Genomic DNA, 23,030 nt, shown 5'->3' with positions numbered 1-23,030 from the left:
CAGCTTCCCACAATAAATTGGGTGAATCTTGGCCCATTACTCCTGACAGAGCTGGTGTAGCTGAGTCAGGTTTGTGGGCCTCCTTGCTCGCACACACTTTTTCAGTTCTGCCCACAAATTTTCTATAGGATTGAGGTCAGGGCTTTGTGATGGCCACTCCAATACCTTGACTTTGTTGTCCTTAAGCCATTTTGCCACAACTTTGGAAGTATGCTTGGGGTCATTGTCCATTTGGAAGACAAATTTGCGACCAAGCTTTACCTTCCTGACTGATGTCTTGAGATGTTGCTTCAATATATCCACATCATTTTCCTTCCTCATGATACCATCTATTTTGTGAGGTGCACCAGTCCCTCCTGCAGCAATGCACCCCCACAACATGATGCTGTCACCCCCATGCTTCACGGTTCAGATTGTGTTCTTCGGCTTGCAAGCCTCCCCCTTTTTCTTCCAAACATAACGATGGTCATTATGGCCAAACCGTTCTATTTTTGCTTCATCAGACCACAGGAAATTTCTCCAAAAAATATGATCTTTGTCCCCATGTGCAGTCGCAAACCGTAGTCTGGCTTTTTTATGGCGGTTTTGGAGCAGTGGCTTCTTCCTTCTTCCTTGCTGAGCGGCCTTTCAGGTTATGTCAATATAGGACTCGTTTTACCATGGATACTTTTGTACCAGTTTCCACCAGCATCTTCACAAGGTCCTTTGCTGTTGTTATGGGATTGATTTGCACTTTTTGCACCAAAGTACGTTCATCTCCAGGAGACAGAAAGCGTCTCCTTTCTGAGCAGTATGACGGCTGCATGGTCCCATGGTGTTTATACTTGCGTACTATTGTTTGTACAGATGAACGTGGTACCTTCAGGCGTTTGGAAATTGCTCCCAAGAATGAACCAGACTTGTGGAGGTCTACAATTGTTTTTCTGAGGTCTTGTCTGATTTCTTTTGATTTTCCAATGATGTCAAGCAAAGAGGCACTGAGTTTGAAGGTAGGCCTTGAAATACAATTTGATTTAATTTGATGTCAACTAGATTGAAGCATTCATTCTATCGATCTATTACATTATTTTGTTGAGAAAGGGTTTATTTAGTCTGCTACGTCAGCATATAATGACAGAAGAGAAGCTGCAGGTATCTAATTATAGATAAATTGACTAACAAATAGCCTACCAAAATGTCAGAAATTATAAGCAGAAACAACTAAATCAGGCCGCAACAAAAATCCTGCACCGCCTGTCAAAAAATCTTCCTGCATTCTTTGACTGTAGCCTATAGCACATGTTAATATGCAGGTTAGGGCTGGGTGCCGGCCTCAGATTTTCACTTTATCACAGTCGATTAGCAATTGCGGGCAGAAGCAGGTGAACAAACAGCTGACCTGCGCTCCTCTAGTGTGCACCCATGGAATGGGGTATCAGTCTACCCAGTGACACCAACAGAACACAACTATAGAGTTTATACACATATTAGCGTCAAAGCTCTTATTGCAGGACTCTGAAACCACTTTGTAATGACCACATTAAGATCACCAGTCAACCTAATTAGCACGTGGAGTAATGATTGCTTTTGATTTAAAAAATATATATATTTAAAAAAAAACGCTTTATCTGCCTTTCCAATAAAAACACGTTTGAAAATTAAAACATATATTTTATGGAAAAGACATGTTATATATTTCTGGAAAATGCACCATGCTGCCTTGTTGACAACATGACCAAGCAGCGCAGATTAGGCTGTTCGATTTGAGCTGGGCGCTCCTCCCATTTGCCAGGTCACGTCACCGGCCATAAACCGCTGCCCCGCGGCTCAGCATAATCGAATCCGCCCAATATCTTTGATATCATGCGCTCTGGTGCTCCAAAAAACATATCCAAATCAGTTGGACTTTATGAAGGATCTCCATTGATTGGTTTACTGATTTTTCTCACTAAAGTACTCATTTGTTTGGGCGACTTACTAGGCGAGACTGCCTGGTAAAACACGAGGCAGGTTTGGATCTCACACTTGTTTACAGGAGCAGAGAAAGTCAGTATTTTGTCGCAGCCACAGAGGTAAAAAAAAAAACAGTGTTATAATTGTACTTTATATGCAGACGACCGAAACAACCTCATTGGCACAGTGTATAGTCATTATACCATAGTAGTCTGAAACATGTTTCCATGGAATATAGAATCATTTTGGCAATGGCCTTCCGAATTAAATGCGCAGGGTGCATAGTATTAGTTAAATACTTTAAAGGGGAATTCTACGATGCGGAAGGTAGTAGATTACATTTTTTTCAAACTTTTAAATTAAAGATATATGCCCATTGATTCTTGAAGAATATAATTTATAGCTGCCTCGTCAGTTTAGGTCAACTGTCATACCTGTCTCCGATGTTACTGTTTGATTCCTCCTTTAAGCCACAGCTATTTTAACCTGTCTAAACCTGTCAACAACATGAAGTAGCCTATTATTCCTAACCTTCAGTGTATCATGATGAATGGTGGGGAATTTGTACTCCTATTGTTGTAACTCTGATAACCAGTAAATACTGTTTTGGTGGTGCACTTTAGAGCAGCACATTGATGAAGCCAACCCAAGAGCTGATCTTTTCTCTGAGATTCAATCATATTTCATTAGGAACCGTAAGGACTATGTCATGCATATGGAGTATAGAACCCACTCAGATAAACACAGTTTTAACAGTCCGTTTTACAGTTCTCCATACCTCTAGCTCAGTGGAGGCTGCTGAGTGGAGGATGGCTTGAATGGCGCGAATGCAATGGCATCAAACACATGTATTTGATACCAATCCACTAATTCCCTCCAGCCATTACCAGGAGCCTGTCCTCCCCAGCACCCGAGCTCTAACTTCTGTCTGAGACATGTTTAGGCTACTCAGTGTTCCCCATTTCCCCTATATGCATTTAGAAGTGACATTTGTCGGGGATCCCTGCTAACTCTGCCACCGCTGCTGAAATAAATCCTAGGAGAAACACTTAATTATGAATAAAACACATGGCTGATGAATGATATACAGTTGCTGCTATTGTTATTACAGTGTCCTCTATAACATCACTTCACACATCCCTGCAGCAGAATAGTGTGCCGTGTGTGTTAGTGTGTACCTGTGTGTGTATCTTTTGTGATGGAAAGCGTATAGTATAGAAAGTGTATAGTGACCACAGCAGTAAAGGTCCTGTTGGGTCGGACCACACCAGACATTAGTCAGGGTCCTGTGGGTGCTTTCTCTGGGTCCACTGGCACAGATATAGTTGACATAGAGGATGGAGGGAGATGTTAACTGTCTCCTCTCCTGGTCTGATAGGGTTAACGTTAAGTCAGGGATGGACAGACTATACAGGTTGGTGCCATTGCTACAGGTGGTGGATCTGGAGAGTTCCTCACCTACAGATTAAATGCTTTGAGACCTGGTGATGAATATAAATACAATTAATTAACATGGTCTCTTAGTGTCCAGGGTAAACTGTCCTGCTTGTCTCTGTAGTTCACCGACGTCCCTTTCAACAGCTGTGAACTGTCCTACATGTTTCTGTAGTTCACCGACGTCCCTTTCAACAGCTGTGAACTGTCCTACATGTCTCTGTAGTTCACCGACGTCCCTTTCAACAGCTGTGAACTGTCCTACATGTCTCTGTAGTTCACCGACGGCCCTTTCAACAGCTGTGAACTGTCCTACATGTCTCTGTAGTTCACCGACGGCCCTTTCAACAGCTGTGAACTGTCCTACATGTCTCTGTAGTTCACCGACGGCCCTTTCAACAGCTGTGAACTGTCCTACATGTCTCTGTAGTTCACCGACGGCCCTTTCAACAGCTGTGAACTGTCCTGCTTGTCTCTGTAGTTCACCGACGGCCCTTTCAACAGCTGTGAACTGTCCTACATGTCTCTGTAGTTCACCGACGCCCCTTTCAACAGCTGTGAACTGTCCTACATGTCTCTGTAGTTCACAATGTCCCTTTCAACAGCTGTGAACTGTCCTACATGTCTCTGTAGTTCACCGACGGCCCTTTCAACAGCTGTGAACTGTCCTACATGTCTCTGTAGTTCACAATGTCCCTTTCAACAGCTGTGAACTGTCCTACATGTTTCTGTAGTTCACCGACGTCCCTTTCAACAGCTGTGAACTGTCCTACATGTCTCTGTAGTTCACCGACGTCCCTTTCAACAGCTGTGAACTGTCCTACATGTCTCTGTAGTTCACCGACGTCCCTTTCAACAGCTGTGAACTGTCCTACATGTCTCTGTAGTTCACAATGTCCCTTTCAACAGCTGTGAACTGTCCTACATGTTTCTGTAGTTCACCGACGTCCCTTTCAACAGCTGTGAACTGTCCTACATGTCTCTGTAGTTCACCGACGTCCCTTTCAACAGCTGTGAACTGTCCTACATGTCTCTGTAGTTCACCGACGGCCCTTTCAACAGCTGTGAACTGTCCTACATGTCTCTGTAGTTCACCGACGGCCCTTTCAACAGCTGTGAACTGTCCTACATGTCTCTGTAGTTCACCGACGGCCCTTTCAACAGCTGTGAACTGTCCTACATGTCTCTGTAGTTCACCGACGGCCCTTTCAACAGCTGTGAACTGTCCTACATGTCTCTGTAGTTCACCGACGGCCCTTTCAACAGCTGTGAACTGTCCTGCTTGTCTCTGTAGTTCACCGACGGCCCTTTCAACAGCTGTGAACTGTCCTACATGTCTCTGTAGTTCACCGACGTCCCTTTCAACAGCTGTGAACTGTCCTACATGTCTCTGTAGTTCACAATGTCCCTTTCAACAGCTGTGAACTGTCCTACATGTCTCTGTAGTTCACCGACGGCCCTTTCAACAGCTGTGAACTGTCCTACATGTCTCTGTAGTTCACCGACGTCCCTTTCAACAGCTGTGAACTGTCCTACATGTCTCTGTAGTTCACCGACGGCCCTTTCAACAGCTGTGAACTGTCCTACATGTCTCTGTAGTTCACCGACGGCCCTTTCAACAGCTGTGAACTGTCCTACATGTCTCTGTAGTTCACCGACGGCCCTTTCAACAGCTGTGAACTGTCCTACATGTCTCTGTAGTTCACCGACGTCCCTTTCAACAGCTGTGAACTGTCCTACATGTCTCTGTAGTTCACCGACGGCCCTTTCAACAGCTGTGAACTGTCCTACATGTCTCTGTAGTTCACCGACGGCCCTTTCAACAGCTGTGAACTGTCCTGCTTGTCTCTGTAGTTCACCGACGGCCCTTTCAACAGCTGTGAACTGTCCTACATGTCTCTGTAGTTCACCGACGGCCCTTTCAACAGCTGTGAACTGTCCTACATGTCTCTGTAGTTCACCGACGGCCCTTTCAATAGCTGCACATTTTCCTCCTCCTCGCCTTGCAAAACCATGACAGCTTCTTTGTCGGTGACAGAGGTATCTATACAAACCCTTTAACAATGCACGAGAGTGGGTCTTTTTTAAGTGCCTAAATGCCACTGTAGGATCTCCTTTTGGGTGTAACTGAAAATCCGTAGCTGTAAGACTGAAGGTTTCGGAGACAAAAATAAGTTGTTTGAAGAATTGATATTGAGCTACATGCTGAATAAGCTGGTCTACTCGTCATAACATCAGAGTCATTATAGCTTGATGTTGCACTTAGCAGAGCAGACCTTTGTCCCAGGACACTCAGGCAAAGTACTGCCTCCGTCTGCATCAAATCTGCATTTAGCCTCTTTCCAGTTACTCCACGTCCTCCTAACTGTTCCCTAACTGTGTCACCCTAGGGGGAGAAGCCAGCTCTGAAGACTGATCTGTAATGGTTGGATAATGTTTGTTGTTGTAATATTGACCCACTGTAGCATACAGAAATCTGGAAGTGACGTGTTATCTTGAAGCGATGGTGTCCCCGCTGGGTTAGGTGAGGGTCAGATTTGGGTTAAAAATAAACCCTGGCATCTTCCACTTTTCCCATATGTCGCATGTATATTTTAGAGTTATACATTGACTGTCTTGAGATTGATTGATGGGGTCTGTTTCCATTGCTGCAATGTCTGTCTCCAGAGTGATTTGATGATTTCAATTAATTGAATGAGATATGGCCTTGGCTTTAAATGTCAAGTGTGTTTGCGTGTGTGTGTGTGTGTGTGTGTGTGTGTGTGTTTGCGTGTGTGTGTGTCATTCAATTCAACAGGCTCTGCTTTCTCTCCTACAATCTAATGACCGTGGTTGAGGGATGGTAATGAAACTTGACTGGAAGGAAGGGATGTGTGTGTGTGTGTGTGTGTGTGTATAATCACTGTATAATCACTGTGCATCACTGTGCAACATGATATCATTAGCCTGCTCTATCTGATGTGTCTGGTTCGGGTCATGTGATCATGTGGTTTATAAATAAGTGTGTTACACTGCCTGTGCGATAGCATGTAATCTTGGCATACACACACACACACACACACACACACACACACACACACACACACACACACACACACACACACACACACACACACACACACACACACACACACACACACACACACACACACACACGTGATGTGAAGAACTCTCCCTCATTGCCCAGCTGTGTGTGTCAGCTACTACTGTATGTGAGTTTGCACCTGTCTCTGATTGCTGAGAATTCCAGCCAGGTCAACTGGGATACAAGTCAGTATTCGATGTCCATCTCTGAGGATGTCGGGAGATGATGTGAAAACCGGCCACTAGGGGCAACGGTGTGTGCTGTTACCTTCAAGTAGGTTTGGGTTTTGCTAGGGCGTAAAAGCCTTGGATTCCAAAGGTTGCAACTTTGAATCCAGCAATAGAAAGTTTATTTTTTTATTTATTTTTTATTTTTATGTAAGCTTGTCCCAAACATTGATACTTACTTTACCCTTTCAGAGTTAATGACTAACCTTAAGAATTTGAAGTTAACACCTGAACTTTGCCCTTACCTTAAAAAATTGGAGCTAAGGCTTTAAACTTGATTGATTAGAATCCCCATTAGCTTGGCGACAGCTTGTCTTACAGGGGTCTGACACATAACGAGAAATACATTACAGGTAAAAAACTTTACATTGACATGTACAGTGTGTGTGTACAGTGTGTGTGTGTACAGTGTGTGTGTGTACAGTGTGTGTGCATCTATCAGCTCCAAATACATGTCAGTCCATACACACAACCAGTAGGTCACATGTCAGTCCATACACACAACCAGTAGGTCACATGTCAGTCCATACACACAACCAGTAGGTCACATGTCAGTCCATACACACAACCAGTAGGTCACATGTCAGTCCATACACACAACCAGTAGGTCACATGTCAGTCCATACACACAACCAGTAGGTCACATGTCAGTCCATACACACAACCAGTAGGTCACATGTCAGTCCATACACACAACCAGTAGGTCACATGTCAGTCCATACACACAACCAGTAGGTCACATGTCAGTCCATACGCACAACCAGTAGGTCACATGGGGGAGAGGTGTTGTGCCGTGAGGTGTTGCTTTATTTGTTTTTTGAAACCAGGTTTTCTGTCCACTTGCACTATATAATATGGAAACGAGCTCCAGGCACGGCTCTGTATAATGCTGTACGTTTCCCTGAATTTGCTCTGGACCTGGGGACTGTGAAAAGACCACTGGTGGCACGTCTGGTGGGGTACAGGAGAGCTGGAAGGAGAAGTCACTGAAACACACACACATTAGCTGGGAAATGATGGAGCTTTTTATTACAAATGCTCACACTAGGGATGTTTACATTAAAATGAGAGGCTTTGTGTAAGCACTTCACCCGAAGGCTATGGCAGCCCTTTAGGGTGCTGGTGATGACACACACATCACACACATTCAGAGAGTGTGAGGGAGAGAGAATGGTGTGGAGAGAAAGAGAGAGGGGGGAGAAGGTAGATGGGGGAAGAGAGAGATGGAGGAAGAGAAAGGGGGGGTGGAGGTTAATCAGCTGCCAGGAAACGGGTACTTCAGCCATCTTACACACAAACACACAGTGATATGGCATATTGGCACTCCCTTTCCTTCCCCTTCACTTAGTCATTCCTGGTATGAAGTGTTGTGAAACCATGCGTCACTGTTCAGACAATAGAGCGCTAGTATGTGTTGGAGATTGGCTCTGGAAGTCAGCTCTAGCGATCTAATACTCTCCGACATTCGGTTTGGACGGCGAGACGTGACGGATAATTATGATCATGATGTTGATGAAGGGGCGAGGATAAGAGACTGATGATTAAGGGGCTAGGATAAGAGACTGATGAAGGGGCTAGGATAAGAGATTGATGATGAAGGGGATAGGATAAGAGACTGATGAAGGGGCTCGGATAAGAGATTGATGAAGGGGCTAGGATAAGAGACTGATGATGAAGGGGCTAGGATAAGAGATTGATGAAGGGGCTCGGATAAGAGATTGATGATGAATGGGCTAGGATAAGAGATTGATGAAGGGGCTAGGATAAGAGATTGATGAAGGGGCTAGGATAAGAGATTGATGATGAAGGGGCTAGGATAAGAGACTGATGAAGGGGCTAGGATAAGAGATTGATGAAGGGGCTAGGATAAGAGATTGATGAAGGGGCTAGGATAAGAGATTGATGAAGGGGCTAGGATAAGAGACTGATGAAGGGGCTAGGATAAGAGATTGATGATGAAGGGGCTAGGATAAGAGATTGATGATGAAGGGGCTAGGATAAGAGATTGATGATGAAGGGGCTAGGATAAGAGATTGATGATGAAGGGGCTAGGATAAGAGATTGATGATGAAGGGGCTAGGATAAGAGATTGATGATGAACGGGCTAGGATAAGAGATTGATGAAGGGGCTAGGATAAGAGATTGATGAAGGGGCGAGGATAAGAGATTGATGAAGGGGCGAGGATAAGAGATTGATGAAGGGGCTAGGATAAGAGATTGATGATGAAGGGGCTAGGATAAGAGATTGATGATGAAGGGGCTAGGATAAGAGATTGATGATGAAGGGGCTAGGATAAGAGATTGATGATGAAGGGGCTAGGATAAGAGATTGATGATGAAGGGGCTAGGATAAGAGATTGATGATGAACGGGCTATAAGAGATTGATGAAGGGAGATTGATGAAGGGCTAGGATAAGAGATTGATGAAGGGGCTAGGATAAGAGATTGATGAAGGGGCTAGGATAAGAGACTGATGAAGGGGCTAGGATAAGAGATTGATGATGAAGGGGCTAGGATAAGAGATTGATGAAGGGGCTAGGATAAGAGATTGATGAAGGGGCGAGGATAAGAGATTGATGAAGGGGCGAGGATAAGAGATTGATGAAGGGGCTAGGATAAGAGATTGATGAAGGGGCGAGGATAAGAGATTGATGAAGGGGCGAGGATAAGAGATTGATGAAGGGGCTAGGATAAGAAACTGATGTTGATGATGAAGGGGCTAGGATTAGAGATTGATGATGATGATGAAGGGGCTAGGATAAGAGACTGATGATGATGATGATGATGATGAAGAGGATAAGAGGTTGATGATGATGATACACAGCTTGAACCACAGACGTCCAACCGCTGAGTGGGTAGTAGGGGGCTGACAGAGAGACAGGCATTCCCACTGCTAAAATACTGTACTTTTGGCTGCGTTTGGTCCTCAGGTTTGGACCAGTACACTAATGTATACATACAATTTAGCAGACACTTTATCCAAAGCGACTCACAGACATGCATGCATTTTGTACGCATGGATGGTCCCGTAGCACACAGACAGAATTTAGAGATAGTTAAACCAAGTGAGTTACTATGAAAACACCGTATTCTCCTACCTCACCTGGTGGAGAGTACTGGTCGACTGAGATGAAGAGGACAGTCGTTAGAAGAGGGGGAAATAGTGCTGAGCGAGCGGGGTTGTAGTGCTGAGCGGGGTTGTAGTGCTGAGCGGGGTTGTAGTGCTGAGCGGGGTTGTAGTGCTGAGCGGGGTTGTAGTGCTGAGCGAGCGGGGTTGTAGTGCTGAGCGAGCGGGGTTGTAGTGCTGAGCGGGGTTGTAGTGCTGAGCGAGCGAGGTTGTAGTGCTGAGCTGGGTTGTAGTGCTGAGCGGGGTTGTAGTGCTGAGCGGGGTTGTAGTGCTGAGCGGGGTTGTAGTGCTGAGCGGGGTTGTAGTGCTGAGCGGGGTTGTAGTGCTGAGCGAGCGGGGTTGTAGTGCTGAGCGGGGGTTGTAGTGCTGAGCGGGGTTGTAGTGCTGAGCGAGCGAGGTTGTAGTGCTGAGCTGGGTTGTAGTGCTGAGCGGGGTTGTAGTGCTGAGCGGGGTTGTAGTGCTGAGCGGGGTTGTAGTGCTGAGCTGGGTTGTAGTGCTGAGCGGGGTTGTAGTGCTGAGCGGGGTTGTAGTGCTGAGCGGGGTTGTAGTGTTGAGCGGGGTTGTAGTGCTGAGCGGGGTTGTAGTGCTGAGCGGGGTTGTAGTGCTGAGCGGGGTTGTAGTGCTGAGCGGGGTTGTAGTGCTGAGCGAGCGGGGTTGTAGTGCTGAGCGGGGTTGTAGTGCTGAGCGGGGTTGTAGTGCTGAGCGGGGTTGTAGTGCTGAGCGAGCGGGGTTGTAGTGCTGAGCTGGGTTGTAGTGCTGAGCGGGGTTGTAGTGCTGAGCGGGGTTGTAGTGCTGAGCGAGCGGGGTTGTAGTGCTGAGCGAACGGGGTTGTAGTGCTGAGCGGGGTTGAAGTGCTGAGCGGGGTTGTAGTGCTGAGCGGGGTTGTAGTGCTGAGCGAGCGGGGTTGTAGTGCTGAGCGGGGTTGTAGTGCTGAGCGAGCGGGGTTGTAGTGCTGAGCGGGGTTGTAGTGCTGAGCGAGCGGGGTTGTAGTGCTGAGCAGGGTTGTAGTGCTGAGCGGGGTTGTAGTGCTGAGCGGGGTTGTAGTGCTGAGCGAGCGGGGTTGTAGTGCTAAGCGAGCGGGGTTGTAGTGCTAAGCGGGGTTGTAGTGCTAAGCGGGGTTGTAGTGATGAGCGGGGTTGTAGTGCTGAGCGAGCGGGGTTGTAGTGCTGAGCGGGGTTGTAGTAATGAGCGAGCGGGGTTGTAGTGCTGAGCGAGCGGGGTTGTAGTGCTGAGCGGGGTTGTAGTAATGAGCGAGCGGGGTTGTAGTGCTGAGCGGGGTTGTAGTGCTGAGCGAGCGGGGTTGTAGTGCTGAGCGAGCGGGGTTGTAGTGCTAAGCGGGGTTGTAGTGATGAGCGGGGTTGTAGTGCTGAGCGAGCGGGGTTGTAGTGCTGAGCGAGCGGGGTTGTCGTGCTAAGCGGGATTGTAGTGCTGAGCGAGCGGGGTTGTAGTGCTGAGCGGGGTTGTAGTGCTGAGCGGGGTTGTAGTGCTGAGCGAGCGGGGTTGTAGTGCTGAGCGGGGTTGTAGTGCTGAGCGGGGTTGTAGTGATGAGCGGGGTTGTAGTGCTGAGCGGGGTTGTAGTGATGAGCGGGGTTGTAGTGCTGAGCGGGGTTGAAGTGCTGAGCGGGGTTGTAGTGCTGAGCGAGCGGGGTTGTAGTGCTGAGCGGGGTTGTAGTGCTGAGCTGGGGTGTAGTGCTGAGCGGGGTTGTAGTGCTGAGCGGGGTTGTAGTGCTGAGCGGGGTTGTAGTGCTGAGCGGGGTTGTAGTGCTGAGCGGGGTTGAAGTGCTGAGCGGGGTTGTAGTGCTGAGCGAGCGGGGTTGTAGTGCTGAGCGGGGTTGTAGTGCTGAGCTGGGGTGTAGTGCTGAGCGGGGTTGAAGTGCTGAGCGGGGTTGTAGTGTTGAGCGGGGTTGTAGTGCAGAGCGAGCGGGGTTGTAGTGCTGAGCGGGGTTGTAGTGCTGAGCTGGGGTGTAGTGCTGAGCGGGGTTGTAGTGCTGAGCGGGATTGTAGTGCTGAGCGAGCGGGGTTGTAGTGCTGAGCTGGGGTGTAGTGCTGAGCGGGGTTGTAGTGCTGAGCTGGGGTGTAGTGCTGAGCTGGGGTTGTAGTGCTGAGCTATTAGTGCTTTTTGAGGTCTGTTCAGTTTAAAAAATATTCAAACATTTACTAATATTCAAACATTTACTAATATTCAAACATTTACTAATATTCAAACATTTACTAAATGTACTGTATACAGGGGGTACCGAGTCAGTGTGGAGGCTATATACAGGGGGTACCGAGTCAGTGTGGAGGCTATATACAGGGGGTACCGAGTCAGTGTGGAGGCTATATACAGGGGATACCGGTACCGAGTCAGTGTGGAGGCTATATACAGGGGGTACCGAGTCAGTGTGGAGGCTATATACAGGGGGTACCGAGTCAGTGTGGAGGCTATATACAGGGGATACCGAGTCAGTGTGGAGGCTATATACAGGGGATACCGGTACCGAGTCAGTGTGGAGGCTATATACAGGGGGTACCGAGTCAGTGTGGAGGCTATATACAGGGGATACCGAGTCAGTGTGGAGGCTATATACAGGGGGTACCGAGTCAGTGTGGAGGCTATATACAGGGGGTACCGAGTCAGTGTGGAGACTATATACAGGGGATACCGGTACCGAGTCAGTGTGGAGGCTATATACAGGGAGTACCGAGTCAGTGTGGAGGCTATATACAGGGGGTACCGAGTCAGTGTGGAGGCTATATACAGGGGGTACCGAGTCAGTGTGGAGGCTATATACAGGGTCTACCAGTACCGAGTCAGTGTGGAGGCTTTATACAGGGGGTACCGAGTCAGTGTGGAGGCTATATACAGGGGGTACCGAGTCAGTGTGGCTATATACAGGGGGTACCGAGTCAGTGTGGAGGCTATATACAGGGGATACCGAGTCAGTGTGGAGGCTATATACAGGGGGTACCGAGTCAGTGTGGAGGCTATATACAGGGTCTACCAGTACCGAGTCAGTGTGGAGGCTATATACAGGGGGTACCGAGTCAGTGTGGAGGCTATATACAGGGGGTACCGAGTCAGTGTGGAGGCTATATACAGGGGGTACCGAGTCAGTGTGGAGGCTATATACAGGGTGTACCGAGTCAGTGTGGAGGCTATATACAGGGGATACCGGTACCGAGTCAGTGTGGAGGCTATATACAGGGGGTACCAAGTCAGTGTGGAGGCTATATACAGGGGGTACCGAGTCAGTGTGGAGACTATATACAGGGGGTACCGGTACCGAGTCAGTGTGGAGGCTATATACAGGGGGTACCGAGTCAGTGTGGAGGCTATATACAGGGTCTACCAGTACCGAGTCAGTGTGGAGGCTATATACAGGGGGTACCGAGTCAGTGTGGAGGCTATATACAGGGGGTACCAAGTCAGTGTGGAGGCTATATACAGGTGGTACCGAGTCAGTGTGGAGGCTATATACAGGGCGTACCGGTACCGAGTCAGTGTGGAGGCTATATACAGGGGGTACCGAGTCAGTGTGGAGGCTATATACAGGGGGTACCGAGTCAGTGTGGAGGCTATATACAGGGGGTACCGAGTCAGTGTGGAGGCTATATACAGGGCGTACCGAGTCAGTGTGGAGGCTATATGCAGGGGGTACAGAGTCAGTGTGGAGGCTATATACAGGGGGTACCGAGTCAGTGTGGAGGCTATATACAGGGGGTACCTATATACAGGGGGTACCGAGTCAGTGTGGAGGCTATATACAGGGTCTACCAGTACCGAGTCAGTGTGGAGGCTATATACAGGGGGTACCGAGTCAATGTGGAGGCTATATACAGGGGGTACCGAGTCAGTGTGGAGGCTATATACGGGGGGTACCGAGTCAGTGTGGAGGCTATATACAGGGGGTACCGAGTCAGTGTGGAGGCTATATACGGGGGGTACCGAGTCAGTGTGGAGGCTATATACAGGGGGTACCGAGTCAGTGTGGCTATATACAGGGGGTACCGAGTCAGTGTGGAGGCTATATACAGGGGATACCGAGTCAGTGTGGAGGCTATATACAGGGGGTACCGAGTCAGTGTGGAGGCTATATACAGGGTCTACCAGTACCGAGTCAGTGTGGAGGCTATATACAGGGGGTACCGAGTCAGTGTGGAGGCTATATACAGGGGGTACCGAGTCAGTGTGGAGGCTATATACAGGGGGTACCGAGTCAGTGTGGAGGCTATATACAGGGTGTACCGAGTCAGTGTGGAGGCTATATACAGGGGATACCGGTACCGAGTCAGTGTGGAGGCTATATACAGGGGGTACCAAGTCAGTGTGGAGGCTATATACAGGGGGTACCGAGTCAGTGTGGAGACTATATACAGGGGGTACCGGTACCGAGTCAGTGTGGAGGCTATATACAGGGGGTACCGAGTCAGTGTGGAGGCTATATACAGGGTCTACCAGTACCGAGTCAGTGTGGAGGCTATATACAGGGGGTACCGAGTCAGTGTGGAGGCTATATACAGGGGGTACCGAGTCAGTGTGGAGGCTATATACAGGTGGTACCGAGTCAGTGTGGAGGCTATATACAGGGCGTACCGGTACCGAGTCAGTGTGGAGGCTATATACAGGGGGTACCTGTACCGAGTCAGTGTGGAGGCTATATACAGGGGGTACCGAGTCAGTGTGGAGGCTATATACAGGGGGTACCGAGTCAGTGTGGAGGCTATATACAGGGGGTACCGAGTCAGTGTGGAGGCTATATACAGGGCGTACCGAGTCAGTGTGGAGGCTATATGCAGGGGGTACAGAGTCAGTGTGGAGGCTATATACAGGGGGTACCGAGTCAGTGTGGAGGCTATCTACAGGGGGTACCTATATACAGGGGGTACCGAGTCAGTGTGGAGGCTATATACAGGGTCTACCAGTACCGAGTCAGTGTGGAGGCTATATACAGGGGGTACCGAGTCAATGTGGAGGCTATATACAGGGGGTACCGAGTCAGTGTGGAGGCTATATACGGGGGGTACCGAGTCAGTGTGGAGGCTATATACAGGGGGTACCGAGTCAGTGTGGAGGCTATATACGGGGGGTACCGAGTCAGTGTGGAGGCTATATACAGGGGGTACCGGTACAGAGTCAATGTGGAGACTATATACAGGGGGTACCAGTACCGAGTCAGTGTGGAGGCTATATACAGGGGGTACCGAGTCAGTGTGGAGGCTATATACAGGGGATACCGAGTCAGTGTGGAGGCTATATACAGGGGGTACCGGTACCGAGTCAGTGTGGAGGCTATATACAGTGGGTACCGAGTCAGTGTGGAGGCTATATACAGGGTCTACCAGTACCGAGTCAGTGTGGAGGCTATATACAGGGAGTACAGGTACCGAGTCAGTGTGGAGGCTATATACAGGGGGTACCGAGTCAATGTGGAGGCTATATACAGGGGGTACCGAGTCAGTGTGGAGGCTATATACAGGGGGTACCGAGTCAGTGTGGAGGCTATATACAGGGGGTACCGAGTCAGTGTGGAGGCTATATACAGGGGGTACCGAGTCAGTGTGGAGGCTATATACAGGGGGTACCGAGTCAATGTGTGGTGGTACGGGTTAGTCGAGGTAATTGAGGTCATGTGTACATGTAGGTAAAGGGGTAAAGTTACTCTGCATAGATAATAAGCAGCGAGTAACAACAGCATAAGAAAGGGGGTCAATGTAAATAGTCCGGGTAAACATTTCATTAACTGTTCATCAGTCTTATGGCTTGGGGGTAGAAGCTGTTAAGAAGCCTTTTGGACCTAGACTTGGCACCGCTTTCTGTGCGGTAGCAGAGAGAACAGTCTATGACTTGGGCGGCTGGAGTCTGACAATTTTTAGGGCCTTCCTCTGACACCACCTGGTATCAAATTCTTGGAGGGCAGGAAGCTTGGCACCTGGGTTATACTGGGCCATACGCACTACCCTCTGTCGCACCTTGCGGTCGAGTGCCGAGCAGTTGCCATACTAGGTGGTGATGAAACTGATCAGGATGCTCTCGATGGTGCAGCTATGCCCTCTCAGATTTCCAGGGTGTATAATGCCCCTGGGTCTGTGTGTAGCAAGTGTAAAAATGTATCCATCTCTGTCCGACCCAGAAAGGACAGGTGCAATGGATTATGGTCATTGTAGTTATTTACCACATTTCTGCACTGAACAAGAATGAAAACTACAACTCCCTTTAGCCAAGCGTCCCACAAAGTTCTTGACTTGATTTCTCTCTTGAATTATTTGATTTCTCTCTAAAGCGTTGGTCTCACACAAAAGTTAAAAAATACAACATGGAATTCAAGTAATTGAACCGATGTTAGTCAATTAGTTGTTTAATAACCAAAAACAAAAAAAACAAAAAACATTTTGATTAATCACTCAGCACTACATGGTTATCAACTTTGATGTGATTCATCCTGGACTCTCTTCTGTTTCAGAATGTGAAGCTGTTGCCATGTCGATATCCTCTCTAGAAGTGTTCTCTACGGAACCTTTCCTCATTGGAATGTTCACAGCAGAAGGTTCCTCCTCTGGACATTACACAGAACCCCACTTGGAGGAATACCTCATCGCAATGGGCGATAACAATGTCACATGGCCAGTCTGCACCTATAAGGAGGATTTTAAACGCTTCCTACTTCCTGCCGTCTACAGTGTGGTCTTCCTGATTGGTCTGCCTCTGAATGGGGCGGTCATCTTGAAGATCTGGAGGTCACGACCCAACCTGACCCGGAGCAACGTCTACATGCTCAATCTGGCCACGGCTGACTTCCTGTATGTGATGTCACTACCTCTGCTCATCTACAACTACGCCAGTCATGACTACTGGCCCTTTGGAGAGCTGGCCTGCAAACTGGTCCGCTTTCAGTTCTACAGGTAGCATAGCTACTCATTAATTGACACATTCATATCATAGTTCTATAGATTACTTAAAATACTCAAACTCACATACTTAGTCCTACAGTGAATAATCAGTCATATACTGAATGTTACCTTTCTGTGGACAGATATTTGAGTGGATTGTAGAGAGAAAACCCTGTCATTATAACATCATTGGTGTTATTTATTGTTTCCACAGTAACCTGCATGGCAGTATACTGTTCCTGACCTGTATCAGCCTCCAGCGCTACGTGGGCATCTGCCACCCTATGGCCGGCTGGCACAAGCAGGGGGGTCGCAGGCTGGCACGGGTGGTGTGTGGGGGTGTGTGGCTGGTGGTCGCCGTCCTCTGTGCCCCCACGTTCCACTACGCCTCCACAGGAACACAACGCAACCGCACCGTCTGTTACGACCTGAGTCCCCCGGAGCACTCGGCTGACTACTACCCCTATGGGATGGCTCTGACCTGCCTGGGCTTCCTGTTGCCTTTTATGGGCGTGGTGGCGTGCTACTGTCGCATGGGTCGCCTCCTCTGCCGCCCGCCGTCCTATCAGGGCGCTACCATGGCAGCCTCAATGGAGAAACGGGACAAGGCGGTGAAGATGATAGTCATCGTGGTGACGGTGTTCGCTGTGAGCTTCCTGCCGTTCCACCTTACTAAGACCATGTACCTGTTGGTACGAACCTTACCAGGTGCTCCGTGTGCGACACGGAACCTGTTCTCAGTGATCTACAAGTGCACCAGGCCGTTCGCCAGCATGAACAGTGTTCTAGATCCTATACTGTTCTACTTCACACAGCCACGGTTCCGCAGGAGCACCAGAATACTGATCACCAAGATCACCACTCTCAGAGACAGGGAACCAAGGTGTGAGGAAGTGAAAACCCCTAGATTATTTAGATCCCATGTTTAATCAAGGGTTAACTCGCTTTGAGACAAAGGAACCAAGGAGTATGTAAAACAACCATAGTCCACAGTTGTGTTACACCTAGATACATGGGTTCTGGGTAGCTAGAACCAATCCAGAACCCTCATTGACTTCTGCTCTGCCAGCATGGCAACAAGTCAGTGTGTTTGCTAGTGTGTCTGCTTGTGGCTGTATACTAAAATGCATAAAGAGTCAGCCATAACACTGCTTTCGGTTGCCATAGTATTATGTAATGTATCCTGTATGTCCATGCACACTGCGAGTTGTTTTATATATGAGCCACTAGGTGGAGTGTATTACCTACATATCCCATGGCCTTATTTATTTTTTATTTAACCTTTATTTAACCAGGTAGGCCAGTTTAGAACACCTTTATTGAACCAGGTAGGCCAGTTGAGAACACCTTTATTTAACCAGGTAGGCAAGTTGAGAACACGTTCTCATTTACAATAGCGACCTGGCCAAGATAAAGCAAAGCAGTTTGACACAAACAACAACACAGAGTTACACATGGAGTAAAACAAACATACAGTCAATAATACAGTATAAACAAGTCTATATACGATGTGAGCAAATGAGGTGAGATAAGGGAGGAAAAGGTAGTAAGTTATAGGTGGGCTATGTACAGGTGCAGTAATCTGTGAGCTGCTCTGACAGCTGGTGCTAAAAGCTAGTGAGGGAGATAAGTGTTTCCAGTTTCAGAGATTTTTGTAGTTTGTTCCAGTCATTGGCAGCAGAGAACTGGAAGGAGAGGCGGCCAAAGAAATAATTGGTTTTGGGGGTGACTAGAGATATACCTGCTGGAGCGTGTGCTACAAGTGGGAGATGCTATGGTGACCAGCGAGCTGAGATACGGGGGGACTTTACCTAGCAGGGTCTTGTAGATGACCTGGAGCCAGTGGGTTTGGCGACGAGTATGAAGCGAGGGCCAGCCAACGAGAGCATACAGGTCGCAGTGGTGGGTAGTATATGGGGCTTTGGAGACAAAACGGATGGTACTATGATAGACTGCATCCAATTTATTGAGTAGGGTATTGGAGGCTATTTTGTAAATGACAAAGTCGAGGATCGGTAGGATGGTCAGTTTTACAAGGGTATGGTTGGCAGCATGAGTGAAGGATGCTTTGTTGCAACATAGGAAGCCAATTCTAGATTTAACTTTGGATTGGAGATGTTTGATGTGAGTCTGGAAGGAGAGTTAACAGTCTAACCAGACACCTAGGTATTTGTAGTTGTCCACATATTCTAAGTCAGAACCGTCCAGAGTAGTGATGTTGGACGGGCGGGCAGGTGCAGGCAGCGATCGGTTGAAGAGCATGCATTTAGTTCTACTTGTATTTAAGAGCCGTTGGAGGCCACAGAAGGAGGCATTGAAGCTCATCTGGAGGGTTGTTAACACAGTGTCCAAAGAAGGGCCAGAGGTACACAGAATGGTGTTGTCTGCGTAGAAGTTGATCAGAGACTCACCAGCAGCAAGAGCGACATCATTGATGTATACAGAGAAGAGAGTCGGTCCAAGATTTGAACCCTGTGGCACCCCCATAGAGAATGCCAGGGGCCCGGACCGCAGACCCTCCGATTTGACACACTGAACTCTATCAGAGAAGTAGTTGGTGAACCAGGCGAGGCAATCATTTGAGAAACCAAGGCTATCGAGTCTGCCGATGAGGATGTGGTGATTGGCAGGGTCGAAAGCCTTGGCCAGGTCAATGAATACGGCTGCACAGTATTGTTTCTTATCGATGGTGGTTAAGATATCGTTTAGGACCTTGAGCGTGGCTGAGGTGCACCCAGACCAGCTCTGAAACCAGATTGCATAGTGGAGAAGATATGGTGGGATTCGAAATGGTTGGTAATCTGTTTGTTGACTTGGGGTGGCAACAATTTCGGCAGATAATTTTAGAAAGAAAGGGTCCAGATTGTCTAGCCCAGGTGATTTGTAGGGGTCCACATTTTGCTGCTCTTTCAGAACATCAGTTGACTGGATTTGGGTGAAGGAGAAATGGGGAAGGCTTGGGCAAGTTGCTGTGGGGGGTGCAGTGCTGTTGACCGGGGTAGGGGTAGCCAGGTGGAAAGCATGGCCAGCCGTAGAAAAATGCTTATTGAAATTTTCAATTATAGTGGATTTATCGGTGGTGACAGTGTTTCCTATCCTCAGTGCAGTGGGCAGCTGGAAGGAGGGGTTCTTATTCTCCATGGACTTTAGTGTCCCAGAACTTTTTTGAGTTTGTGTTGCAGGAAGCAAACTTCTGCTTGAAAAAGCTAGCCTTGGCTTTTCTAACTGCCTGTGTATATTGGTTTCTAGCTTCCCTGAAAAATTGCATATCACAGGGGCTGTTCGATGCGAATGCAGAACGCCATAGAATGTTTTTGTGTTGGTTAAGGGCAGTCAGGTCTGGGGAGAACCAAGGGCTATATCTGTTCCTGGTTCTAAATTTCTTGAATGGGGCATGCTTATTTAATATGGTGAGGAAGGCGTTTAAAAAGGATAGCCAGGCATACTCTACTGACGGGATGAGATCAATATCCTTCCAGGATACCCGGCCAGGTCGATTAGAAAGGCCTGCTCACTGAAGTGTTTCAGGGAGCGTTTGACAGTGATGAGTGGAGATCGTTTGACCGCTGACCCATTACGGATGCAGGCAATGAGGCAGTGACCGCTGAGATCTTGGTTGAAAACAGCAGAGGTGTATTTAAATAACAGAAAAATGTTAAAGCAATATTTGTGAACACGTTTCATTTTGTCATTATAACAAGGTTGGTAGCAACTTTTGAAAACCGTTGTGGAAATCTGTTGCAGATCAAGTCAATTTACGCTACAAAACCCACAATGCGATGCTCTCTTTCTGGGCTGGCTATCAGGAAAACGTAACGACACACAATAGCCAAATCAATATCAGCATGCAAAATAGTGAGCTAGCTTTAAAAATCACCAAAACAAACTACATTATCAATTTAGGAGAATCTCTCACCAAGCGAGAGCAGAGGACGTTGCCTTTTTCCCACGTTTCCCACAGACACACATTGCATTATGGTACTTGAAGGAGAAAACACACTATATACAGTGATGAGAACCATGTAGCTATGACGCGTTCCTACATGATTTCCTGGTTTCGCAGACGTACCACTTAAAATTTAAATCATGAGGGAAACATTTTTTTATCCACTGATGGAACATAGGCTTTCACGAAATTGATCTGTTTCATTTCTCGGGGTGGATTATCCCTCTTACAGTTTCTCAATTGCTGAGACACAATTCCTGGAACAACTCACCATTTTCTCAAATCTTCATACACAATTGTAAAAACTCACACCCAACGGTACAAACATTTAACTTCTGGGTCCCAAGTCAAACTTTGCCCTCAGACAACACACACAAACTGTCAAAAACAGACTACATAACTGTTTGTTACACACTGGAGGGATTCATTCAAAATACTGCGTCCAAAATGTTTAGAATAGGTTTTCAGATCAATTATTTTGAACTTTGTAAAATCACAGCACTGACTATCCAGATAATCCTTTCAGGAACACCCTGGCGAGAGAACTTCAAAACACTACTGTAATAAAAACCTCGTACATTAGTGGATAAGGTAATACTACTGTAATAAATACCTCGTACATTAGTGGATAAGGTAATACTACTGTAATAAATACCTCGTACATTAGTGGATAAGGGAATACTACTGTAATAAATACCTCGTACATTAGTGGATAAGGGAGTACTACTGTAATAAATACCTCGTACATTAGTGGATAAGGGAATACTACTGTAATAAATACCTCGTACATTAGTGGATAAGGTAATACTACTGTAATAAATACCTCGTACATTAGTGGATAAGGTAATACTACTGTAATAAATACCTCGTACATTAGTGGATAAGGGAATACTACTGTAATAAATACCTCGTACATTAGTGGATAAGGTAATACTACTGTAATAAATACCTCGTACATTAGTGGATAAGGGAATACTACTGTAATAAATACCTCGTACATTAGTGGATAAGGTAATACTACTGTAATAAATACCTCGTACATTAGTGGATAAGGGAATACTACTGTAATAAATACCTCGTACATTAGTGGATAAGGGAATACTACTGTAATAAATACCTCGTACATTAGTGGATAAGGGAATACTACTGTAATAAATACCTCGTACATTAGTGGATAAGGGAATACTACTGTAATAAATACCTCGTACATTAGTGGATAAGGGAATACTACTAATAAATACCTCGTACATTAGTGGATAAGGTAATACTACTAATAAATACCTCGTACATTAGTGGATAAGGGAATACTACTGTAATAAATACCTCATACATTAGTGGATCAGGGAATACTACTGTAATAAATACCTCGTACATTAGTGGATAAGGGAATACTACTGTAATAAATACCTCGTACATTAGTGGATAAGGGAATACTACTGTAATAAATACCTCGTACATTAGTGGATAAGGGAATACTACTGTAATAAATACCTCGTACATTAGTGGATAAGGGAATACTACTGTAATAAATACCTCGTACATTAGTGGATAAGGGAATACTACTAATAAATACCTCGTACATTAGTGGATAAGGTAATACTACTAATAAATACCTCGTACATTAGTGGATAAGGGAATACTACTGTAATAAATACCTCATACATTAGTGGATCAGGGAATACTACTGTAATAAATACCTCGTACATTAGTGGATAAGGTAATACTACTGTAATAAATACCTCGTACATTAGTGGATAAGGGAATACTACTGTAATAAATACCTCGTACATTAGTGGATAAGGGAATACAACTGTAATTAATACCTCATACATTAGTGGATAAGGGGATATTACTGTAATAAATACCTCGTACATTAGTGGATAAGGGAATACTACTGTAATAAATACCTCGTACATTAGTGGATAAGGGAATACTACTGTAATAAATACCTCGTACATTAGTGGATTAGGGAATACTACTGTAATAAATACCTCGTACATTAGTGGATAAGGGAATACTACTGTAATAAATACCTCGTTCATTAGTGGATAAGGGAATACTACTGTAATAAATACCTTGTACATTAGTGGATAAGGGAATACAACTGTAATAAATACCTCGTACATTAGTGGATAAGGGAATACAACTGTAATAAATACCTCGTACATTAGTGGATAAGGGAATACTACTGTAATAAATACCTCGTACATTAGTGGATAAGGGAATACTACTGTAATAAATACCTCGTACATTAGTGGATAAGGGAATACTACTGTAATAAATACCTTGTACATTAGTGGATAAGGGAATACAACTGTAATAAATACCTCGTACATTAGTGGATAAGGGAATACTACTGTAATAAATACCTCGTACATTAGTGGATAAGGGAATACTACTGTATATGCT

The 23,030-nt window shown here is 46.5% G+C and overlaps 1 protein-coding gene across 1 annotated transcript; it reads left to right on the top strand.

Annotated features, from left to right (window-relative positions):
* Window positions 1–1,831: 1,831 nt before the first annotated feature.
* On the top strand, window positions 1,832–21,343 carry LOC135553169 (P2Y purinoceptor 3-like). The gene is made up of 3 exons (XM_064985331.1): window positions 1,832–2,051; window positions 16,249–16,687; window positions 16,890–21,343. Exons 2-3 carry the CDS (start codon window positions 16,266–16,268, stop codon window positions 17,602–17,604), a joined length of 1,137 nt encoding a protein of 378 aa, XP_064841403.1. The 5' UTR covers window positions 1,832–2,051; window positions 16,249–16,265; the 3' UTR covers window positions 17,605–21,343.
* The last annotated feature ends 1,687 nt before the right edge of the window (window positions 21,344–23,030 follow it).

Source organism: Oncorhynchus masou, chromosome 13 (assembly GCF_036934945.1).
Source record: "Oncorhynchus masou masou isolate Uvic2021 chromosome 13, UVic_Omas_1.1, whole genome shotgun sequence".
Taxonomy (NCBI): Eukaryota; Metazoa; Chordata; class Actinopteri; order Salmoniformes; family Salmonidae; genus Oncorhynchus; species Oncorhynchus masou.
This window is presented reverse-complemented; position numbering and strand designations above follow the sequence as displayed.

Excerpts from the sequence above, each read along its gene's own strand:
- LOC135553169 (XM_064985331.1), top strand. The coding sequence starts at position 16,266 with ATGTCGATATCCTCTCTAGAAGTGTTCTCTACGGAACCTTTCCTCATT. Across the intron at positions 16,688-16,889 it reads GTCCGCTTTCAGTTCTACAG|TAACCTGCATGGCAGTATAC; the intron begins GTAGCATAGCTA and ends TTGTTTCCACAG.